This window comes from Saccopteryx bilineata, chromosome 11 (genome assembly GCF_036850765.1).
Source record: "Saccopteryx bilineata isolate mSacBil1 chromosome 11, mSacBil1_pri_phased_curated, whole genome shotgun sequence".
Taxonomy (NCBI): Eukaryota; Metazoa; Chordata; class Mammalia; order Chiroptera; family Emballonuridae; genus Saccopteryx; species Saccopteryx bilineata.
This window is the reverse complement of record NC_089500.1, coordinates 7,903,276-7,929,336: the sequence shown is the minus strand read 5'-3', so window position 1 is coordinate 7,929,336 and position 26,061 is coordinate 7,903,276. Positions and strand designations below refer to the sequence as shown.

Here is a 26,061-nt window from a genome sequence, read left to right as displayed (position 1 = left end):
AATTCTAATATTTCTCAAAAGTTCAGAAAATCTATAACCCTGATCCTGGCACAATTGGCTGCACTGAGTAGCTTCTACATTTTATAGGAGAGAGGGAGAAAGACACAAAGGAAGAGAAAACCTATTCATTGCTCCATACTTAACACATTTTCCTTCTATTATAATTGCTCATGATGTCTGGAAATGCTTGCAAATACTTTTCCGTAGCTAAGACAGAATCCCTGAAAAAAGAAACTCCTTAGAAAACAAATTCCTCCCAGGAAGGTCATAAGAAATTCTTTCTGAAGCACACCATGTGATTTCACTTGCACTTATACATAAATTCTCAGAGTAGGCATGACCTATTCTTGTTACAAAACGGAAAAATGCTGGTTGTAGGTAGAAGAATGACTCCCAAAGGTATTATATCCTAATAACCCAGAAAACATGAAACAGGGAATTAAGGTTTAGGATGTAATTAAGGTTGCTAATCAGCTGACCTCGAAATGTGGAGATAGCCTTGGTTTATCCAAGTGAGCCTGATATAAGCACATGTGTCCTTCAAAGTGGAAGAACAGGTCACAATATGTGTCAGAGTGACGGCAGGGAGGGAAGGCTATGGCACCCTTTGCCGCTTCTGAGATGTGTGGCTACAAAGACCAGAAAGCAGCATGAAGTTCACAGCCATCACAGGAAACAGAAACCTTCATCCTTCAAATGCAAAGAACCGAATTCTGCCAATACCCGAGTCCCAGGGAATGGTTCTGCCCGGAAAGCAGCCCAGCAGAATGCCTTCCTGGATCTTACTTGGCCTGCTGACACCCGTACCAGATATCAGAAAGAGAACAAATTGGTGTTAAGAGATGAATTTTGTGGTTATCGGCTACAGACATGACTGAAAAATAACACATGACACTTTCATTTGTATTTGACTTTTCACATGAATGAACATAATCACTCAATTAAATGTATTGTATAGAATGGGATGGCTGTAGCTGTGCTTTTAGAAGGCAAGTTAATACCTGCACATTCTCAACACACTTGTAATGATGTTATAATACAAATTCAAGAGGTTTTCTACTTACCTTCTTGAAATATCGGTTTATTGTCATTGACGTCAGAAAGTCGAACTAACACGCTGGTTGTCCCAGACAGTGCCCCGGGCAGACCGAGCCTGTCTTTGGCTTGAATAATTACCCAATACTCGTCCTGCAGCTCTCTATCCATTTTAGAAGATATTCTTATAACACCTATAAAATGTATTAACTCCAATTATTTTTTATATTATTTTTATTATATTTATTATTTTATATTAACTATAGCATTTTTCTAGTTAATTTCTTAAGAATTCAACCATACAATCAATTGTTTGACACATTTTGAAATACTACAATATGCCAGACATGGCCCTAGAGAAAAAAAAAAAAACAGTTGTGCCTATTAAGGACACTTGTATACCCTTAATAAAATCCCATTTTATGAGTTCCCAACAAGTAGAAAAGAATCTATCTTACCTTATCTCAATTTAGTCTCTGCTATCTTTTCCAGCATAATATTAGTGTGCTACCATGAACTTTTCTCCTTTATGTGGATTAAGTTAGGTTGTTAGGCATAAATGTGTAAATTACAATACCAAATTTATCTAAAAAATATTAGCACCTGTGATGTCTATTTTGACTCATGGTGTATAAAGAAAGGTTTGTTTTTGACACACAGTTATTCATCTTCTACCAAGAGAGATAAACATATAGACAGATATTCAAATTCAAGATGAACCATGATGGATATGGTAACATACACCCACTTTCTATAAAATCATTTAGTAAAAATTATCACTGGACAAAAACCTAGGAAAAATCTGAGCAGTCCATAGGACAGGTGGATGTCATCCTGAAGATTTTGGAAACATGTAACAAAAACACAGAAAAGATAATGGCCAGTCCTCAAAAGCTTCCGAGATCAGAGGAGATCGGGAGCGTTCAGGGTGGTATGGCCGTAGACTCAGTCCTCAAAAGCATCCGGAAAAATGTTGCTTATGAGAAAAAAATTTTGTGATACCAGTTATCTTTTTTTAAAATATAAAATAGACCACATTGTGACAGGATTTTAATTGCTGATAGAGTATTTCACAATTATAATCTGTCATGTGAATCAGTATGAAAACCACTGACTATATTAAGCAGAGGGGGCTGCTATCTCCCGACATGTAACTCAAGAGAGAATTGTTTCATGCTCTCAAGGGGGATGGTAGTGGGGCTTCTGATCCTTGATACGATATTGCCAAACATGCAGTGATCAGTCAGCCAAGCATCGAGAGAGGGGACATAAAGGCCTTCACTCCCCATGTGCAGAGCTTCCACAAATTGTACCTGCTTTATTTTCAACTTTTCTTCTTACCTTCAGACTAAACAAACGTTACATAGTAGATCCCTTTATCCACCCTGAAATTTACAACTTCATTTTTTTTGGTTCACATTCATCTTACTGTCCACTCTATTAATGCAATTCATAGCTTTGGGTAACTTTTCGACATATCTTTAAAACACAGTGAGGGTTGGGGAAAAAGTGCTTAAAATAGGAAGCTCGAGTAGGACCCAGCACATGTCTGTCTTCAGACACCTCGCCCTCTCCTCTCCTTCTCTGCGCTTTCCACACTAGGCTCCAGTCCACGAGCCTCAACACTTGCCCCTGTCAGGAATGCCTCAGACATTTTTCCCATGACCCGGAACGCCCTTCCTCTCCTCACTTCGGCCACAGACTCAGCTCTGCCTTTTAGTTTGACCACACGGTGTAGAGTATGCTCACTTTCCCTCTCTATCAGATCTTGTTTGTTTCACTTAATAACATTCACAAGCTAAGTGTATGTATTCATGAACAGTCACAGGTTTAACATACATTTGTAAGTTCCAGGAGAGGAGTCCATGTGTTTTTGTTTATTTATTTGTTTTTGTTATTTTTTTTAAGGTTGTAATGTAGTAAATACAGTGTGTTGTAAATGCCTGTTACACCTTCAACCTTTCTCAATCAAAATTGAGTGAGGGAATTAAAATTTAATGTTTTAAGAAATCCACTGCATGTTGTTAAAATAGCTTTTGTCCAGTGCATCAAGAACAATGGAAGCTAGGGACCATCTTTGGTTTAAAAATATAGTCACTCAAGTTATATTTTTCAGAATCTGATCCTCTCAAGATACTTTGAGTGAGAAAGGTTGAGATATTTATATTTTCTCATTAAATGAACCAATAATAAATGTTTTAAGGTCCAACAAAATGCTCTAATTCTTTTAAGCTTTAAATGTCATCAAGATGGAAATATTTACGTATGGTGTTCCCCCTATAAAGACTGCTGTCTTAGGGACAAATGCTGACAAACTATTTCAGCAGTTCCTCCTTCTTCAAAGTCTTATATGTAAACATAGAGCTCCATGTTTCATAGGACATACTCAAGCTCACTCCATGCTCCCTGGTGCTTTAGCACAAGGGAATGACCTCCCCCCCTTTTTTATTTTTTTTTTGTATTTTTTTTTTGTATTTTTTCTTTTATTTATTTATTTTTTGTATATTTCTGAGGATGGGGATGGGGAGGCAAGCAGACAGACTCCTGCATGCGCCTGACTGGGATCCACCTGGCATGCCTACGGGGGGGGGGGGGGAATGCTCAGCCCATCTGGGATGTTGCTCTGTTACAACCGGAGTCATTCTAGCAACTGGGGCGGAGGCCATGGGGCCATCCTTAGTGCCCAGGGTGGATTTGCTCCGGTGGAGCCTTGGCTGTGGGCGGGAGGAGAGGGACCAGGAGGGGGGAGAGGGGGAGGGGTGGAGAGGTAGATGGGCGCTTCTCCTGTGTGCTCTGGCCGGGAATCGAACCCGGGAATTCTGCACACCAGGCCAATGACTCCGACGGGTCTACCATATCATGCTTTTAACTTAAAAAAAAAAAAAATTTACATTTCTTTTGAAAGCTGATGAACAGGAGACACCAAATCTACCTTCTTTTTAGATCTAGCTAATAACACTGTTCTGTCTTTTTTCCAAATAGCTCCAGATATATGGAAAAGATTCATATAGGCGGATGGGGATCCTCAAAACCCCTCAGCGAGATCTTCTGAGAATGGCTTTTAAGATACCTAGAGGCAGAAAAAGCCCAATAGAGATCAGGGGGAACTACCAGCTTTTAGGATACACCCTTAAAGGCTCCAGCACCCCAAAGGGGTCTCATAGGATGCCATCTGGGTCCTGCTTCAATAGTGGAAAGGAAGGTCATTGAGCTAAAGCCTGCCAGGCTTACACACCTCTGCTGTGAGGAAACAGGGACACTGGAAGGTAGGCTTCCCCCTCGCTCCTCTAAGGGAGGGTTCAGTCTCTTCCAGGCCTGCTCCAGCCACCTATGACCTAACCTTGCCCAGAATGCTGGGGTTTGCCACTGAAGGCTGAAGGTGCCCAGGGCCGTCGACCCCATCTACGACACTGTGGACGAGCCTAGGGTATTTCTTCCAAGAAGCAGGTAAACTGATCTCATTTGCACAAGGGCCACTTAACTATGTTTTGCCTGAATAGTCAGGTTTTTTATTCTTCCCTCAAAGATCTCTGTTGTGGGTGTTGATAGTCCTATTTTCTGCTGCTTTGCTTAATATATAGTGATTCCTTTATTCCTCCTACCTCAATGCCCCACTCATATTTCAGGCTGGGACCTACTCTTAATTTAGAGCTCTCTTTCCTCCTTTTGCCAACTTGTATTATGAATTTACCTTTGCCACCCAGCTTAGTGTATCCCAAGGTTCTCTTTACCAGGCCACAGTCACAGAGCTCCAGGGAAAAGCAACCTGGTCTCAACTCTCCAGGCAGAGGAGAACAGAAGCTCCATATCCACGCATGCTGCAAATGGCTTTTTCCAGTCTACCTGAATCATTACCAGCTAGAAGCAGCGGTCATTGGGACTTGGACATGAGCTGCAAAGTACAGAATGGTGACAACAATTCCAGTGCCATACGGACTTTTCCTGTGGGGAACTTTCCTGGACTCCTGCTCCCTGTGACAGCTCCTAACAGACTGAACTGTGGTTGGGTTGCATTTTTCAGGGATTTGGCATGGTGAGGGGGCCAACTTGGACTTGGGGAACATGTTAAGGACACTACTCATTTATGGATTCTTGCTGTATTGGCCAAGAGTTTGCTTAAAGGCTTTTAATCACTAAAAAAAATAGAGGACTAGATGAAGAAGACGGGGCACATATACACCATGGTATATTATTCAGCTAGGAGAAATGGTGACAATGGATCACTTATAGCGGAATGGTGGAGTCTTGGTAGCATTGTGCGGAGTGAAATAAGCGAATCAGAAAAAAACAGGAACTGCAGGATTCCATACATTAGTGGGACATAAAAGCGAGACTGAGAGGCATGAACAGGAGTGTGGTGGCTATGGGGGTGGGGGGAGGGAAGGAGGGAGAGGGGGAGGGGAGGGGGAGGGGTACAGAGAGAACTGGAAGGAGGGTGGCAGAGGACGATCTCTCTTTGGGTGATGGGTATGCAACATAACTAAACGACAAGATAACCTGGAAATGTTTTCTTTGAATGTATGTACCCTGATTTATTGATGTCACCCCATTAAAAAAAAAATAGTGTTAAAAAAAAAAAAAAAAAAAAAAAAAAAAAAAAAAAAAAAAGATGGAAATAATAATTTATCTCTTATTAACAAGTATGGAATTTTCCTTCTTTTGACATTTGCCACATTCTCTGATTCTCTGTAGTTAATAATGTACTTATGTAAGTTTTCTTTTCCCATTTTTAGAGGCTATAAACTCTTTTTTTTTATATATATATAAATAAATTTTTATTTTAATGGGGTGACATCAATAAATCAGGGTACATACATTCAAAGAAAACATTTCCAGGTTATCTTGTCATTTAGTTATGTTGCATACCCATCACCCAAAGAGAGATCGTCCTCTGCCACCCTCCATCCAGTTCTCTCTGTACCCCTCCCCCTCCCCTCCCCCTCTCCCTCCTTCCCTCCCCCCACCCCCCATAGCCACCACACTCCTGTTCATGCCTCTCAGTCTCGCTTTTATGTCCCACTAATGTATGGAATCCTGCAGTTCCTGTTTTTTTCTGATTCGCTTATTTCACTCCGCACAATGCTACCAAGACTCCACCATTCCGCTATAAGTGATCCAATGTCACCATTTCTCCTAGCTGAATAATATACCATGGTGTATATGTGCCCCATCTTCTTCATCTAGTCCTCTATTTTTTTTACAGTGATTAAAAGCCTTTAAGCAAACTCTTGGCCAATACAGCAAGAATCCATAAATGAGTAGTGTCCTTAACATGTTCCCCAAGTCCAAGTTGGCCCCCTCACCATGCCAAATCCCTGAAAAATGCAACCCAACCACAGTTCAGTCTGTTAGGAGCTGTCACAGGGAGGCTATAAACTCTTAAAGGCAGGGTATATGGGATTAATCTTGGTCTTGGCCATGGCCATTGATATTTGTAAAATAAATTAGTGTCATATAATTCTTATGTATGTAACTGGAATATTTAAAAGCACAGGAAAAACGTTCTACTTATTTTATAAATTAGTCAATTCATAATAAACATTGGAATAACAACTTTATAAATTCAATTTTTAAATTGAAATTCAAAAATTCATAAAATGCAGACATACATTTTTGAAAGTGAATGCTTCATTTCAGTTCCTACCTCAGTAAATTAATGCTTAATATTAGAGATTCTGGTTGGGTTTGCAAGTATAGCTCACTGTGGTTTCAGTTAGCATTTCCATGATGATTAATGAGGTGAACATTTTTACCATGGTCATACGCTTTTGTTTATCAACAGTTTTCCAATTGTTTGTAAAGTTATTTTCTCCATATATTTAAAATTGGGATATCTGTCATTTTCTAATTCATTGGCAAGAGTCCTTACATATATTTATTTGTCTTATATCCCATACACAACCATTTGTGGTATAGGTGTGTAAATCTAATCTTTGGCCCTGGTTTGTTGACTCAGTGGTAGAACATTGGCCCAGTGTGTGGAAGTTTCATTGGAGTTTCATTTCAAGCCAGGGCACACAGGAGAAGCGCCCATCTGCTTTTCCACCCTTCCCTTTCTCCTTTCTCTCTCTATCTCTCTCTTCCCCTCCCGCAGCCAAGGCTCTAGTGGAGCAAAGTTGGCCCGGGCACTGATGATGGCTCCATGGCCTCAGCCTCAGGTGATAGAATGGCTCTGGTTGCAATGGGGCAATGCGCCAGATGGGCATAGCATTGCCCCCTTGTGGGCATGCCTGGTGGATCCTGGTTGGGTGCATGCAGGAGTGTGTCTCTCTGCCTCCCTGCTTCTCCCTTCAGAAACACACACACACACACACACACACACACAATAAATAAATAAATAAATAATCTTTAAACCTTAGAAAAATCAGCTAAAAAACTAAAAATGATTAAATGTTTAAAATACAATCCATTTATTTATTTGTATAACAATAGGTCTGCTATCCAATATGTTTGTAAGCTGATAATTTTTGCTGTTATATTTGCCTACTTAGAAGCATGCTGAATTGCACATTGTTTGATGCAGAAATACCTGTTGTTGGTTCAATGGAGAAGTATGGTGGGCCTTGCAGCAAGCTGTACAGGAGACGAGCATTATTGCCATAAGAAGGATCATCAGCATCACTGCCTGTCACCTGGATGACGAATGTTCCTGAAGAGGAAGTACAGTGTGTCCATAAAGTCATGGTACACTTTTGACCAGTCACAGGAAAGCAACAAAAGACGATAGAAATGTGAAATCTGCACCAAATAAAATGAAAACTCTCCCAGTTTCATACCTATTCAGTGCAGTTAGATGTGGGCTCATGCACAGATTTTTTAGGGCTCCTTAGGTAGCTATCCTGTATAGCCTCTACAGATTCGTCACTGCTGATGGCCTACCATAATGGGGTTTCTCCACCAAACTGCTGGTTTCCTTTAACTGCTTATCCCACCGAGTAATGTTATTCCTATGTGGTGGCACTTTGCCGATATTCACATTGCACTTTGGTAATGGATTTGAATTTAGCGAGCCACAGAACACACTGTACTTTCCTAGTTACCATCCACATCTCGACTGACATGGCTGTGGGTTGCTCCATTGTATGCACGGTGTTAGGTCATCACCTGTGCATGTGCACATGCTGCCACAACATTCTACAGAAACTGGGAGGGTTTTCCTTTTATTTGGTGCAGATTTCACATTTCTATCATCTTCTGTTGCTTTCCTGTGACCGGTCAAAAGTGCACCATGACTTTACGGACACACTGTAAATACAAGAAAATCAGACTGTGGTCTTATTGAACAATCAACTCAATTCTGTAGAGAATTCTTTCTTTAGCAATTATGAGGAGGGTATACAATAGAAGACTAGTCTACCTAGTTGTTTTGAATTTCAAAACTATGTAGTAGCTTTCTGTACAGACAAGAGAATGTAACCTTATAGAAAATGGCTCTAATTCTTATATACGATGTGGAATTTTAAACATGTAGATCTATGACTTACTTATATAATCACTGAATCATCTATTACAATGTGTAATTCAGGAATTTTAAAGGTATGTTATAAGTGACAAAAAAAATTAGGAACACATTCCTTTAAAAATCACATTGTGGCCCTGGCCGGTTGGCTCAGCAGTAGAGCGTCAGCCTGGCGTGCGGGGGACCAGGGTTCGATTCCCGGCCAGGGCACATAGGAGAAGCACCCATTTGCTTCTCCACCCCCCCCTCCTTCCTCTCTGTCTCTCTCTTCCCCTCCCGCAGCCAAGGCTCCATTGGAGCAAAGATGGCCCGGGCGCTGGGGATGGCTCCTTGGCCTCTGCCCCAGGCGCTAGAGTGGCTCTGGTCGCGGCAGAGCGATGCCCCGGAGGGGCAGAGCATCGCCCCCTGGTGGGCAGAGTGTCGCCCCCTGGTGGGCATGCCGGGTGGATCCCGGTCGGGCACATGCGGGAGTCTGTCTGACTGTCTCTCCCCATTTCCAGCTTCAGAAAAATACAAAAAAAAAAAATCACATTGTGATCAGTACCTCAAAAAAATTGAAGACTGTTGATAAAAATATTAATAAGAATTATTTAAATGAGCTTGCAATAGTATCAAGTATCAAGATGGGCATACCTATTTTCCCTGCTTAACTCTCTTCTATAAATTACTTGCTTGTTTAAAGAACTTCTTTAAAGTGCAAAGCAAAATCTACCAGATATTTATAAGATAAACATTGTTATTAAAATCTAGTAGCAATCAATAAAGACTTGAAAAATGAGTATTTGTACATTTAAAATTAATAATAAAATTAAACATTTCAAGTATTAAGCTTTTTTTTCAAGTATTACTTTTAATTATCACTATAGAAACCAGCATTATAGACCTTCTTTCAGATATGCATTTATTGAAACATGACATTTGGTGTCAGTAAGAATGGTAACCCAAACAGCACAAAATCAAGTGGCCTATGTAATTTTCTATACAAGTAGCACTATGATATTTTTTTCTTTATAATCTATTCTTATGTATTGAGAAACTCTAATAGAAAGCCCTTGCATTCCTTAGTAATAAAATTGTTGAAATTCTGCCATGGCCCTAATCATATGTGATGCTTGCTGTTTTGTTTTAGTATTTATATGTGAGTTATTTCACATTTGTTTTATACTGTACAACCAACTCAAAATGTAGACACATTTGTTTTATTGTTTTGAATTTTATTTCTTCCATTTGTGATGATATGGATGGCCCTTAAGAGCATTATGATAAGTAGGATTAAGTCAGATAAAAAAAGACAAATACATAATACCATCTTTGAGGGGGGAGCCAATCTTATAGAAACAGAGGCTAGATTGTTGGTTACCAAGGGCTGTGGTGGAGTAATTAGAGATACTGATGAAAGGGTACAGACTTGCAGTTAGAAGATGAAAACATTCTGGAGAAATAATGCACAAAATAGGGATTATTGTCAAATACACTATATTACAAATTTCAAAGATACTGAGATACTAGACCTTAAAGGTTTCACTACAAAAAATATAAAATAGAATTATGAGAGGTGATGATGATGCTAGCTAGCTACTGCTGTGGGGGCAAGCATATTCCAATATATAAATGTATCAAATCAAAACACTGCACACCCTAACCTTACAAAATGTAATATGGAGATTATATCTCAATAAGTAAATAAATAAATTTATACTTCTTGTAGTGATTGTGAAATTATTTTAACAAAAGCCCTCTTAGGAACCATCAAATCAATCAGTTTGTATTGAGCGAGGTATTCTGTGAATTACTCTTCTTTGGATACCTGCATTTACTTGCCCTATAATTACTCCTTGTTTTCATTTCATTTCTTTCTATAGGATTTCCCATTCCAAATTTCCAGAACCAGATTACCTCTATGTAGCTTCAGGAGTAATAATCAAAATCATGATATGGTTAGTTGTTGACCAGAAAAAAATTTCAGTATTAAAACTTTAGACTATCTAACACTATTTCTCATACCCCAGGGAAGAAGCCACAAGGAAAAACTAGATATCTACAAAATTTACTCTAGTGTATTGTAATTCACCTACTAATAATATATTTTTTTATAAAAAATTAAAAAAAATAGGATAGTGTGCCTACCTTGGGTGGTACATACAATGCAATATACAGATGATATATCATAAAATTGTGCAATTGAAACCTGTATAATTTTATTAACCAATGTCACTCCAATAAATATAATTTAAAATGGTAAAAAATACACACACACACACATTTAAAATAAAAAATATAGGCCCTGGCCAGTTGGCTCAGTGGTAGAGCGTCGGCCTGGCATGCAGGAGTTCCGGGTTCGATTCCCAGCCAGGGCACACAGGAGAAGTGCCCATCTGCTTCTCCACCCCTTCCCCTCTCCTTCCTCTCTGTCTCTCTCTTCCCCTCCCGCAGCCGAGGCTCCATTGGAGCAAAAAGATGGCCCGGGGGCTGGGGATAGCCCTGTGGTCTCTGCTTCAGGTGCTAGAGTGGCTCTGGTCGCAACAGAGCAACGCCCTGGATGGGCAGAGCATCGTCCCCTGGTGGGCATGCAGGGTGGATCCCAGTTGGGCCCATGTGGAAGTCTGTCTGACTGCCTTCCTGTTTCCAGCTTCAGAAAAATACAAAAAATAAAATAAAATAAAAATAATCAGGGACAAATGTTTCCAGGCCAAGATGCCAGAAATAAGATAGAGTTAAGAAGAATACTTCTGGGTAAAACTGGACAAAGGGTCACCCTCTTTGAGAATGCCTGTGACAATGAAAGTTGACCCCTAGGATTATATGTAAAAGAAAGTGATAGTACCCCTGAACTATGTGTATACTGAATTGCCTCACCCTTAACTTCTGCTATTCCATTTTAAGACACCATTTCGTAATTAGAATTGGGGAGTTTATGGCAACTCTTAAAAGTTTTTATGGGCTAGGTCCTTGAAATTGAGTTAGAAATGAATGCAAACCAGAAAGTGCAAGAACTTTCTCTTGGGGACTGAAGGTGCATAAGTCAGAGTGTGTTTCTGATTAGAGTCACACTAGCTTGATTAGACATATTGTTCATAAGAGCAAACAACTACATTTGCCATCTAAAGATATCCTTAAATAATTTTTTATTCTGTTTAGAGAACAAAAGTTAAACTACAATGAAACTGACCTTTCAGAATCACACAAATACAATATTCAATAGAATAATTCCGGGTTCTGTTATCACATTGATAGTTGATACTGTTTGCCAATATTATCATTGAAAGTGTTTTTTTTTAAATAAAAATTTAGAATCAGTTTTATCTTTCTAGATAGCTTTTAATCTTTAGAGCTATTTTTTTCTTTTTTTGCAAAAGAACTATGAAAATAAATTTAAGATGATACTTGGTTTTACCTATTGTATCAGAAACACTATTGCAAAAATATATTATTATGGGGTTACACAAGATGTAAATTTTACCAGGTATTTGAGAGAAAAATCATAGTTTAGTATTCTTGAAATATTCATTTAATGACATACTTTATCATTTGTTATGACACAGAAAGAAAATTATAATGAAGTAATGGTATGTTAATATAAAGCATTTATTATGTTGGAGAAAGTATATATAAAGTATGCTTTAATGTTAATAAGTGCTAAAACTTATACAACTACATAAAATTCTTGAAGATTGCAAACATTATGAACAGCATTATCAATTATCTTCCCAACATGTTAGACGTATTTATTCATCAAGAGTAAAATCTGATGTAAGAATAGTGTAACTCTGTCAAAGTTGATTTATATAGATTTTAGTATAAACCAGAATCATTACAGAGGACTAAAAGATTCTCACCCAAATGTTGTTTAATATTAGGAACAAAACAGTATTACATGGGGTTGTTTGATATTTCACATGGAATGCTTCATCTTCTAGCGATTATGGGAGGCATCCAAACATAAAAAAGTGACACAGTCATAAATTTGGATTTGCAGACAAGTTTAGACATTATGTAGGCAATAGATAAGTCAGCAACTTGTGGCAAGAATATTACATATGTAAAGTTTGCATTTATTATGGAATGCTAACTAAATAAACAGCATGTCTTAGTTTACTCGGGTGCTTAAATACCAAAATCTAAACTATAGATTTCAAAATGACTCATTTATATTTGCATGTGATGTTTTGTTTTACATTCAGTGGTAAAAATATGAACAGGGTTTTCTTGGGAACAAGGATATAAACTGTCTGACAGAAAAGCTATTTTTACTCGCAATGTTAGTACCAGTAAACTTTGATTAATTCGAAACACATTTATGAAGATGTTAACTTGGACAAGGGTCAAATTCAAAGCAGCGCAAATTAAACAATTCTTTTTTTTACCTATAGTCTTAATCTGTGATTTTTGGCAACAACCCAAACAAATATTAGTTGATCTAGTAAAAATATAATTTTCAGACATCAAATTCATGATGGAGATAGTGGTTTAATCCATGCATCTGCTCACTTCTTCACACTGAGAACTTATTTTATTAGCTATTCTTAGTTATTTACAAGTGTGGGTTGGCTCATTTTTACTAGGTTTATATTTGAGATGCAATTGATTTACAACCTAGAACCACCAAACGAAACTCAGGAAACAGATGGCATTTCTCTCTTGGCACTTTCAATGTGTAAAGTATTTTTCAAATATTTTTGTTTCTCTGTCCAGGATCACCTAAAAATTTAGGTCATTCTTTTTAATATTGGGTTGTAGTTTAGATACCTCTACTTTTAATAATATAAAATAATTTAAGTCAAATAAATTGGACTATGTTTAAGAAGCAAATAATATATTCAAAGAGATTACAAAAGCAACCCTCTTTGTCCCCATCACTTACAATTCACATATTTGAAGATAAGTTTCAGAGAATCTAATTTTCATAGTTGATGTAGTTTAACTCTGAGTGGTACGAATGTTCATGTATGTCCTCGTGCTTCCTGACCATCCAGAGTATGATCAAATTATTTTAAAGATGTGTAAGGCAACATTAAAAAAAAGGCAAACGTATGTTCTCCTTGTTTCCATAAATTGGTTATCAAACAAACATGATTTTAAGTTAATAAAACTGGAACTGGAACTAATTTCATTTTTTGAAAAAATACTCACTCCTAGGGGTCAACGAGCATGAAAAAAACTCACTACTCAAAGGGTTAAGAAACAAAGATTTTTTTCTGTTTCATGTTAATGCTTATTATAATTTATGAAAAAAATGAAATTACCTAAATCTGTATGAATTTACATAACTCGAATTTAATCTCTTTTTTGTAATTGTTCTACATTTTGACATATTTGTGTCAGATTGATGATAAATACTTTAAAGTGAATTTTTTTAGTTTTATTGAGATGCAGTTGGCATCTAATATTATGTAAGTTTAAGATGTTGCATCTTATATTTATATATGCATCTTATATATATATGGTAATAATAATCACAATAAGGTTAGTTAACATTTCCAACACCTCACAAAATTATAATGTTGTTTTTTTGGTCTCTCTTAGCAACTTTCAAGTAGTAGTATTACAGTCGTGTTAACAGTACCATGCGGTATATTAGAGCCCTAAGAATACAATCATCTTAAAACTGGAAGGTTGTACAATTTGATCTTTTTCTCCCCCTTCTTGTCCCCTCTGGGCCCAGGCTACTGCAGCTCTACTCAAGAGCCTTGGTAAATGGCAATGGATATGGAAAGAAGATGAAGGATTAACAACATAGTTTGATAAAAAAAAAAATCCATGCTATTCATTAATTAAATATTGAAATTGAGAGAAACAAAAACATTACATATAATATTAATTGGTGGTTTCTTCCAAGCAAAGTTAATAACTGTAAGACTGTTTCGAAGAAAAACCATCTTACAAAATGACTGATAGCGATAGGGATACCCACCGTCTGTATCTGGTAACATTTCTGGTTCCAGCAGACCGTCATTCTGCTGACCCCTTCTGTCCATGGGCAGATATAACAGATGCTCGTTGCTCTTAGTAGGGTTCCATACAAAGCCAGAGCCCTGACTGCCATGTCCACAGGATGTATTCAATTACACAGATGGACTAGGCTAACATGTGTACTGGATACTCTAATTGTGAAGCACAAGTAGCTAGACATTTTACAGACCAAACCAATGTTTTGTGATCTCTATCACATCAAACACCGTGTGACTTCACTTAGTGCTATGATACAGTTACTGTATCATACACACTGCAATACCCTTGTGGGCTGACTCTCCAACTCTGCAAGATGGCTGTTTGATACCTTCTTCTCTTTCTCTATAATTTCTCTCTTCTGCTCTCAATTATTGCCTTCGTCTCAAACTTCGGTGATAAAATAGAAACAATCACTTACAACTGGTTTGTTACCAACCAGTATGTTACCCTGCCTGAAGCTGTCCCTGCTCTTATTGCCCTAGATTCTCAAGAATAGTTTCCCAGCAGTCCTATCTTTCTTAAGCTTCAGAAACACTCTTCTTCTCTGTCATTTCCTACAGTATATAACTCTGCTATTAAATGTCCCATCTTAATAAATAATTCAACAATGATTTCTCTAAAATCCCCTATACCTTCAGTTCCCTCTGCCCTTCCCTCACATCTCTATTTTCTCGCAGTCACATAGCACTTTTAACATTTGCTAAATTAACTGTCACCTCCTCTTCTCCTTCCATTCATGCAGTAGAATAATTTTGAAATACTGTAGTTATACAAATTCAACCAAATTGCTCTAAATGAATTCACTGGGTATCTTCCATTGGCTAAATCAAGTCACTGTTGTCTTGATTTTATTTCACCTCATGGCAGCATTCCATGCAGTGTGTGTGTGTGGGGGGGGGTCTCTTCATTTGCAATACTTCATCTCATGTCTTTCTTTTCTTCCTATGTCACTAGCCAGTCCCATTCATATGAATTTGTCAGCCAACTCCCAGTTGCTCAACAATCAAGTTACCATTCATGTTATTCTCATCTCTATTTATGTTATCAACTAAGAGCATCTCACCTACGGTCATGCCCTGCATGCTCACTACATGCCAATAACTCTCATATTCACAACTCAGTCCTCGTTCCCTGCTCTGGGAACCTTTTCCCAGAACATGGCATGACTGGTCTCTTTGTATCATTCCCTTCAAAGATCACCTCCTAAAATTAAAATGTCCCCACCTCTTCCAGTCAATTAATTGTTATCATCATACTTTTTCTATACCTAACACTTTTCAACATAGAGTGTCAACTACTATCTTGTTTATTTTAAAAAGTTTTTTATGCCCTGGCTGGTTGGCTCAGTGAAAGAGTGTCGGCCCAGCGTGTGGAAGTCCAGGGTTCAATTCCTGGCCAGGACACACAGGAGAAGTGCCCATCTGCTTCTCCACCCTTCCCCCTCTCCTTTCTCTCTGTCTCTCTTCCCCTCCCGCAGCCAAGGCTCCATGGGAGGAAAGTTGGCCCAGGAGCTGAGGATGGCTCTATGGCCTCTGCCTCAGGCTCTAGAATGGCACTGGTTGCTGTGGAGCAATGCCCCACATGGGCAGAGCATCATCCCCTGATGGGCATACCGGGTGGATCCCGGTCGGACGCATGCAGGAGTCTGTCTCTCTGCCTCCCCGCTTCTCACTTTAGAAAAATACAAAAAAATTATTTATTGCTTGTGTTATAACTAAAACATGTTTCATACTAGTGATTACCTCATAGATATTTTTTTCAACTGAATCCCCAGTTTCAAAGAAAAATTCTTAGAACAGTTTAAATCAATAATACATGCTTGTCGAAGAAGAAGGATGAGAAGAATGAAGAAGAGGAGGAGGCAGAGGAGAAGGCAGATCAATGGGAAAGAAATGTGTCATTGCCCGCCTATCAAGCAGAACAACATTAATGTGTCATTTAAATCTAATGGTAATTGGTCTTGATACATATTACACAGCTAAATTTGTTTATACTGTAGTTAAAAACTTATGTTCTGAATACATGTAGAAAGAGGTCTTTAAATTGCTACCTGGAATGTGAAAAAACAAAGAAATAGGAAAATATACAATGCGATATACATTTTTAGACTCACTGTCTAATAAATCAAATGTTCAGATAAGACAGGTTTTGAGTGTGGAAAAAATTTTAAATGACCATTACTGAATCATATTTAAGTTCATCACATTAGCAAATTATATAAATAAAATTTCATTCCTTCTTGTGTTATCAAAATTTTCTGACTCAGTGAATAAGTGGACAAATTTAGCTTAGACACACTATAATTTTCCTTCTGTTGGAAAAACATTTTCAATTCCCTGAGTTGTCAATTCTTATATCTAATGAAAAGCACCTTTTTCTACATGTATTATATTTTTAATTTTTATAAAAAGTTTAAGATTGGGTTGAGCAAAGAACTTGGCAATGTACACAGCTTTACAGAAGTATTCAGCCCACTCATTCTGTGTTTACTCTTCCTGCTCCATGATTTTATGCGCAGAGAAGTCTGGTCTTGTCAATTGACTTCTCCTATTTTTACAGGCATATCTTTTAAGATGGCTGTTTTTTTTTTGTTTGTTTGTTTTTCTGGGATACAAAAGTATATTTTGTCTTGTAAAATAAATTCTTACATAGAAGAAACTAGTAACTAAACAAGCTGAAGAGTCTTATTGATCCCTCAAATAAACAATGTTTAACCTTTTCCCTACTGCTTGGAAGACTAAGTATATATTTTAAGAAGACTAATAATTTATCAATATATAGCACCACAGCTTACAAAATTTCAATAGTTTAATTTTTCAAATATTTTACTTAACATGCTGGTAGAAGGAAGTGCAAATGTAGAATTTTCAAATCCTTCACTTCCAGATGCTCAAAATCTCAAATTTGTTTTCACTGTTAATATATGTTTGATGGAAATCAATAATCGATACCTTCTGGAGACATCTCTGGTACAGTGGCCTCATAAGGTTCATCTGGGAATTTCGGTTCGTTGTCATTGATGTCTGTGACTCTGATGACAAACTCAGACTCGGGCTCCACAGCCCTTCCCGTAGCGGCGTTTATCACCTGGGCTCTCAGAGTGTAAGAGGCCTGTTCCTCTCTGTCAAGTTTCTGAACCGCAGTGATGCCACCTGTTCTCTCATCAATGACAAAAAGAGTTCCAGCCCCATCTCCAAAGAGCTTGTACTGGAAAGAGTTGTTTCCATTGTCTAGGTCAGACCTCACCTGCAAGTGCAAAGAGGGATCATTTAGTGTCTAGATACGTCAAAATGGACAAGTCAATTTCAACAACTTTATTATTTTTTTGTCTATTTTTGCCAAGTAAATAATTCCTAATAACTCCCATATTACATTAAATAAGGTACATTATTGCTTTTAAGATTGAATTCTATCACCAAGGATATTCTACTTGATCTTTAAACATACCCATTCTTCTCTGTGCTCTCATTATTTTTATTTTTTAAAAGCAAATAATTCTGTTTATAATTCATAGTGTTAATGTAATTTTGAATTTTATATGTAGAAACAAGGATTATTATGGAATAGATAAAATGGGTTTTATGGTTTCTTTATATTTAAATTATTTTCACATAAAGAGGAAAGCCTAGCATAAACTCCTAATTATTGTGAATCTTGGGTTTTCCTGTTTCATCACTTCTGAATATGCCTTCCTTCAAAGTAAGAACTTCCCTGAAATTTTACAAAATTAGCCAAGAAATGCAATCTTAAATTCAGACCTTTTCTGATAGCTCCAGGTAGAATGTATTATTCTGGACCAATTAATACATTTTTTGTATGTGACTGGGAAGAATATCTGAAGATATCTAAAATGACTCATTTTAATAACGTTGAATACCACTGCTATGCAGTAAAAGAAACAAATGGGTACCAGTAACAAAAAGATAATTAAAAAAGTTCTAGCTCTTTTAATTTGATAATCCTTCATTATCATAAAATAAAAACGAAGTCGTCATTACCTAATGATAAGAAATTAAGGAGCCTGACCAGGCGGTGGCGCAGTGGATAGAGCATTGGACTGGGATGCAGAAGACCCAGGTTTGAGACCCCGAGGTCACCAGCTTGAGCGTGGGCTCATCTGGTTTGAGCAAAAAGTTCACCAGCTTGGACCCAAGGTCACTGGCTTGAGCAAGGGGTTACTGGGTCTGCTGAAGGCCCATGGTCAAGGCACATATGAGAAAACAATCAATAAACAACTAAGGTGTTGCAACGAAAATCTAATGATTGATGCTTCTCATCTCTCTCTGTTCCTGTCTGTCTGTCCCTATCTATCCCCCTCTCTGACTCTTGCTCTGTCTCTGAAAATAAAAAATAATTAAGGGAAACAAATGCCCTGTCAAATAACTATATCTAAATAAAAGCAAAGCACAACCCCTGGTTTTCAAATACCATTTTGATGTAGTTTGAAAATTTCATTTAATATTAGAATAAAAACAAGTCAAATTTAGTAAGAAATACATACATCTCAAGTATATTTATAAGGTAATTTTTATAGATCAGTGCAAGTGATCTTTTTAAGGCCCCATATTTAAGTAAAAATAGCAAAAATATTTTTGAACATCTACCTCTTAATGTCACAAGATGTATTAGTTAAACACATTTCAATTAGATGGATGCTAGCATTATAAAATGTGTATATTGCCATTCAAAAAACATTTTCTCAAGCAGTTATTATCAATTTGGAAAATCAAAAAAACTTTACATTTTTACTGAATTGTGTTTCTAAACTTAAAATCACTTTTAACAAATAGTTCAGGAAGAAAATTATGTCGGACACCTCAGCTATGTGTTACTTTTACTAGCTATTTAACAACAGGCACCTAAATGTTCATTATTACTCTCTTTGAATGAGGTATCTGTATGTTCTGCATGTTGTTTAAGCCTAATGAGGTTATTTTTAAAAAATCTGGTTGAATATTTTCATAAATACACTTACAGAATGACAAAATAGGACAAATGGCAAAACCAACTGTCGTGTGAAAGACAAGCAAAAAGGGGATTTGTGTACGGAGCAGAAAAATAGACACTAGGAAATGGGACTGACTCACTAAAAGCCACCAACCCGTGTTAGTCTGTCCTCTTTCAATGAACCGAGAGACTATGGAGCTCGGCGGAGTCCACTGCACATGTGGCTGGACTGACTCCATTAGGTAGTGGACAGTTTAGTATGGACCTCATAGGTGGCATCTTGTCTGTGATCTGCCTGCATTCATCTTAGAATATAAAAAAGGATGAGAAATATTACTTGCAGGGCACACACACACGCACACGGGCACACACATTTTGAAATATATTTGCCTAAGATCTAATCTAAGCCTCTGGTTGAATGTGCTCATGTACACTTGGGTGATGGAAGAGATAGATAACTCCTATAGAATCTGGACATCAGGCTAAGATGGCAGCTCTCCTAAAAGGACTAGGGGAAAAAAGGTTAATGAATTTTGAGTGCTTTACCCTTTGGGCCCAATTAAATTTTAGTGCTGGTTAATTAGCGGTTAAACTTACTTCAGTTCAGGCATCTCAAGATAGAGCTTTACAGAAAGGGACATGATATTGTAATTACCTCTGTTTAAAGAAAATCAAGGAACAATAAAAACCAAAAGCATAAATAGGACGTGTTCTTTCTCATTAAGAAAATTCTCTTAAAATAAATTCTTATAGGAAAGTGAAAATAATTACTCTTTGTACTTCAACTTCACTAATCAAGTGAAGTATGTAGGCTCTTGAAGCTACTCAACTGTAAAAGGATTTGGTATTAATCTGTTCCATTAAAAATTAACGAGGGTATATCAACACCTACTTAGCATAGTAGAACATCAGGCTAAATATTGCAGTGATGTTATTGTTCTGTTACTGTTCTCAGTGTAGTTGCTTTGATCCATTACCAAAAATAACACCATTACATTTCCAGATGTTGACAATGAGGGCTGCATTTTTATATGGGAGACTAAAGCAAAATTTGAAAACCAGGTTTTTCCTTTCTTTCTCAAGCTCTGGTGGATACTTCAGGTATTAACAAATCTGAACAATTAACAATGCTGGTGTTTGAGGTTTTTCATGGCTCTACTGAGAAAATTCATTTACTTAGATTCATACAATGTTACTTCCTATCACAGTTTCAGAAAATCAGTACCTGGCCAACGAATTGACTGGTATTATTCATTTCCTCTTGTACAGAAAACGACCGCCACATCCAGCCACGCTTAGGTCGCCAATGAGACCCCCCTGGGCTCCTTACACCCTCTGTTTCCTGGGTTTCTGTCGCTGTCAGGCAAGGCAGTAGGAGAGGAATCCCCAGCACAAGAGGCAGCAATAAGCAAACATTCATTCTGCCCCTTGGAGGCAAGCTGCTTGATCCTCTTCACAAGAAACAATACGTTGCAAATGAAAATCTTATGCTTCTCTAGAATCTTTCAGTTCTTAAACATCATTCATATTCCTAAAGAACAAGACACAAAACAGAATTTGCCAATTTTAAAAATAACATTTTCTCACATAATTGCTCAAGTAAAGATTCAACTCGTGCATCTGTAAAAAATGGAAAATTTACATTTGATTTATGTTTCAATTAGACTGGTTAATTATATTTTGTATCAGCCACAACTTGAACGGGGTAGTGAGACACTTCTGCTCAGACACCGCCCAGGGGAAGATGTGGTCAAATGTGCCTGGGTTGCAAGATTGCTCTGGTATCTCTTGATTGACAGTGGAAATTGAGATAGACTTTTCTTTCTTTTTTTTATATGCTTATTTCTTCTATCCCATCTCAGTTAAAAAACAGAAACAACACAAAACAAAACAAAACAAGAAACTTTCCCGTTAAAGCAATAGTCAAGCCAGCAAGGAAAAACTGATATTTCTCCTCTTTTTCAACAGAAATATACGTTTCCTCATACAGTTTTCTGAACTATCGTTTTATGTAGTGTTAAATAAATAAAATGACAATGCACGTGAACTCCCAGATAATTTGATAATTACTTCTGCTGATGTTAAAAAACACTGTGAATAGAGAGTCTGTGCAAGATTTTTACCATTTTATACTATGAAAGGTAAGATATGGAATATTTTTTATCTTGTCAAAGAAATAATGTGGTTTAAAGCCATAGAATTCCTATTTCTTTTTTTTTCTTTTTTTTTTTTTTTCATTTTTCTGAAGCTGGAAACAGGGAGAGACAGTCAGACTCCCGCATGCGCCCGACCGGGATCCACCCGGCACGCCCACCAGGGGCGGTGCTCTGCCCCCCAGGGGGCGATGCTCTGCCCATCCTGGGCGTCGCCATATTGCGACCAGAGCCACTCTAGCGCCTGAGGCAGAGGCCACAGAGCCATGCCCAGCGCCCGGGCCATCTTTGCTCCAATGGAGCCTTGGCTGCGGGAGGGGAAGAGAGAGACAGAGAGGAAAGCGCGGCGGAGGGGTGGAGAAGCAAATGGGCGCTTCTCCTATGTGCCCTGGCCGGGAATCAAACCCGGGTCCTCCACACGCTAGGCCGACGCTCTACCGCTGAGCCAACCGGCCAGGGCGAATTCCTATTTCTATTAGGAGTTTTCTATATGATCTTCTTTTGAGTGTTCCTGTATTTATGCACATATCTTGAGAGATATTTTAGGTCTTTGGCTCTTGTTAGGAAGAGTGTTAAAAAGCACCTACTTAAGAAAGAATGTGCCTGACCTGTGGTGGCGCAGTGGATAAAGCGTCGATCTGTAAATGCTGAGGTTGCCGGTTCGAAACCCTGGGCTTGCCTGGTCAAGGCACATATGGGAGTTGATGCTTCCAGCTCCTCCCCCTTCTCTCTCTCTCTCTCTCTCTCTCCCTCTCTCCCCTCTCTCTAAAAATCAATAAATAAAATATTTTAAAAAAAGAAAGAATGCATTGTCAGAAATGTGGATGGTGTGGTTTGTCTATATTACCTTCAAGCCAATATATCCTTTGTTATAAGTTTACTTAACAAAGGTCATAATAAAATTCAGCTGAGGTGAAAATTAAAGATAAATTTCATCCTTATAGCCTGACCTGTGGTGGTGCAGTGGATAAAGCGTCAACCTGGAAATGCTGAGGTTGCCGGTTCGAAACCCTGGGCTTGCCTGGTCAAGGCACATATGGGAGTTGATGCTTCCAGCTCCTCCCCCCTTCTCTCTCTCTCTCTCTCTCTCTCTCTCTGTGTCTCTCCCTCTCCTCTCTAAAATGAATAAATAAAAAAAAATTCATCCTTATATTGACTATTTGAAATTCAAAGTAATGTCTGTTGTTCAGAAATTAACTATGTATATTTAATAGCTAGTGAATAATGAAAACATATGAACATGTGGTTTCCTTTATGGGAAAATATTTTGCATAAATTTGGAAAATCACTAACAGTAACATTAAGTACCCTTATAATGTTGAATATGTGAGCCAACATAATGCATTAATAAAAATATAGGTAAATATAAATTTTTATTTTTGTTTTATTAATATTTTTAAAATGGTTCTACTGTTTATACATCAATAACAACGTGTTGCAAGATAAATGACATGAAGAAGTAACATTTATGATGATAATGGCACAAATGATAGATGTAGAAAAAAAATTCTGGTAGTCAACATCTTACAGATAAAGTGATATAACAGCAACTCAAGTAGACTGCTCTGACAAGTGACCAATACGTATCAACATGAACTATTGATGTATATAATAACATCTCTAGCCACTCCATGGGAGACATTTTGAATCACAAAACATGAAAACAGGACACACAGCTTCCAACAGAAACAGTCGGAACATTTCTATGGGGTGAGCTGAATAAAGGTTAACTGTCATTTTATGGAAAATAATACACCAACTGATAAATAGAAATAAGACAATTAGCCTGACCAGGTGGTGGCGCAGTGGATAGAGTGTCGGACTGGGATGCGGAACGACCCAGGTTTGAAACCCTGGGGTTGCCAACTTGAGCGCAGGCTCATCTGGCTTGAGCAAAAAAGCTCACTACCATGGACCCAAGGTCACTGGCTTGAGCGGGGGGTTTCTCAGTCTGCTGAAGGCCCACGGTCATGGCACATATGAGAAAGCAACCAATGAACAACTAAGGGGTCGCAACAAAAAACTGATGATTGATGCTTCTCATCTCTCTCAGTTCCTGTCTATTTTCCCTATCTATACCTCTCTCTGACTCTCTCTCTGTCTCTGTAAATAAATAAATAAATAAATAAATAAAAAGAAATAAGACAATTCCTTCTCCTACTCACCACTGAAAAAAAAATATCTCAAAATAATTATGCTGAGTAATAGAAGCTTGACAGAAAATTTATATTCTATGTTTCCATTAATATATCTTTCTAGAAATAGAAACCTATCACAACGATAGAAAGCAGATTAGTAGTGAGAGAGAATGGAGATGAGACAGGAACAGGAAGGATGACCAGGGAACACTGCACGTGGATGGCTCTGTGCTTTATCTTGATTGAGGCCATGGTCTCACATAAGTAAAAATACGTTTAACCTGGAAACTAACAGATAGTTTTTTCTCCTTTATGCAGTGAAGAATCTTCAAATTTGTCCACTGGGAGGCAAATATAAATTGAATTAATTAGAAAAAAATTATGAAAAACGAAAGTTAAAATTAGGGCAGTATATAATACAAGTATACAAATGTTTCAAAATTAGAAGACTGTGTCCTACGAGGTTATGGTCATAAATAGATTGCATAAACCAAGTCAATGGTAAAGAAAAATGACATGCAGAATTTACCATGATGAGCACCATGACAGTAGGGAGAGAAACAATCTAAAACAATCTGAAGATATATATATATATATATCTCAAACAATGACACTCACTAAATCTGGGTGATTTTTCTATTATATGTTATATTTTTCAGGTGATGTGTATGATTGAAATATTTCACAATTAAATCAAAATTTAAAAGTCAAAATACAATTGTATTATCCTAAATCATAATAGAACAGCTCTGAGTACCCTTTCATTTGAACATTTTTGTATGTAGATACAAGAATGAAATAGTAACAGTAACGATGTCTGAATGATGAAATAATGTGGCTTCGTTTATACTCTTCTACATTCTACATTTTCCATAATGGTCAGAAAATATACTCTTCTATTTCAGGGGAAAAGAAAACATTTCAAATAATGGTCCACTTGTGATTGAAGAGTGTTGGCAGCTGTCAACAGTGCCAGACTGAGAAATACTCAGGGCTGAGGCCCGGCTAATAAGGAAAAATGCTCTCAATTAGTATTCTGAGATGATCCCTAGAGAATCAAGCAGGGATATTTTTGCCCTACACCTGCAATCCTGGTCCTATTTTCCAATCAGGCGGATACCTGGATAAAAACCTACCTATTATTCTAAAATGGAAAAAGAATATCATGCTAATACTGTCTCTTGTTAGTGCATTAGATTTAATCTCATTGCCAGTATCTAAGCATAATTATTTGAATTTATCAAATAGAGTATAGAGTACATTATATGTTAAAAAATATAATGTATAACAATAAAATGGCTTTGGTATTAAAATATTATTACATAATAAAACAATTTTGCCTATATTAGAGTAACACTATTTTCATAAGCATCAAATGTTACATCCAAGAAGAATCACATGATTTTAGTATTGAAAATGTATTTCATCTAATGTATGACATACCCATATGAAGAAATTTATATCTAGAAATTTTAAGGAGCCTGCCCAATACCAAATAGTTACCTAACAGTAAAGGTAGGCATGGAAATCTAATCTCAAGAACACAGAACTATGCTTTACTGAACAGAAGAAAGAAAATTCACAGATATCTGATAGCATGCATGACATCTGTCGCTAGTAGTACACCTTTAAAAATTGAATAAAGATATATAAATTGCATTGTAATGTTTCGATAAGTCTTGAAACTAGACATTCAAAATGTTTTCCATGATCTCCTTTTAGGAGACCTCCACCCCTCTTATTCTAAAGACTCGGGAGATTGTTAAAAAAAAGAAGTCACAATGATGGATTTGGTGGTTGTAAGGGGGAAGATTAAAGTTGAAGCTGGGGAACTGTGGATGGGATAAATAAAGAAGCTTAATCCTATTTCTGATCTTTTAGAAATCAAAGGAAACTTGGCAGACTCATAGAGTGACACTCCATAAAGACTTTTAAATGGCTTTCTCAGAACTGCTAATAGGAAATCCGGAAAAAAGAGAGAGTGGATAGAGGCTGCATTCCCCAAGTGAGAAGAGAGCAGTATTTCTAGACCCCAAACTGTAACCATCTATGTACCCACTCTTCCTTCACAGACCTAGAATATAAAAGATCATTTTCTGTTCCATTTACGAATTCTCATTAAACATACTGTGCACATTTACTGTCACGAGTAAAAGCCATGTGCTACAGATAAAGCAACGTAAAGTCAGAATGCCTGTCTTGGAATGTCTCAAACCCTCTCTGACAGTACACCTTCTTCCATTCACTATTTGTGTCGTGTCCTAAGATACGGACCAACCAGTGTCACTCTGTCCCTGGCCGGCCACTGTGAACTCTATTTCTGAACAGTGAGGAGGGCTGTAGTTAAATGAGCTCCACATTCAGTGTGCTAAGCATTGAC

General features: G+C 37.5%; 1 protein-coding gene across 3 annotated transcripts in view; it reads right to left on the bottom strand.

Annotated features, from left to right (window-relative positions):
* Positions 1 to 26,061, bottom strand: part of CDH19 (cadherin 19) — a 57,117-nt gene that overhangs the window by 19,206 nt on the left and 11,850 nt on the right. For 2 of the 3 annotated variants that reach the window (XM_066247097.1, XM_066247098.1), the window contains 4 exons: positions 20,616 to 20,921; positions 17,395 to 17,689; positions 7,565 to 7,684; positions 1,065 to 1,229 (listed from right to left, as the gene is read on the bottom strand). In XM_066247097.1, the coding sequence (XP_066103194.1) occupies positions 1,065 to 1,229; positions 7,565 to 7,684; positions 17,395 to 17,689; positions 20,616 to 20,810 (775 nt within the window). In that variant the 5' untranslated portion in view covers positions 20,811 to 20,921. The remainder of the gene's footprint in view (positions 1 to 1,064; positions 1,230 to 7,564; positions 7,685 to 17,394; positions 17,690 to 20,615; positions 20,922 to 26,061) is intronic. The other variant, XM_066247099.1, reaches the window with a different exon arrangement.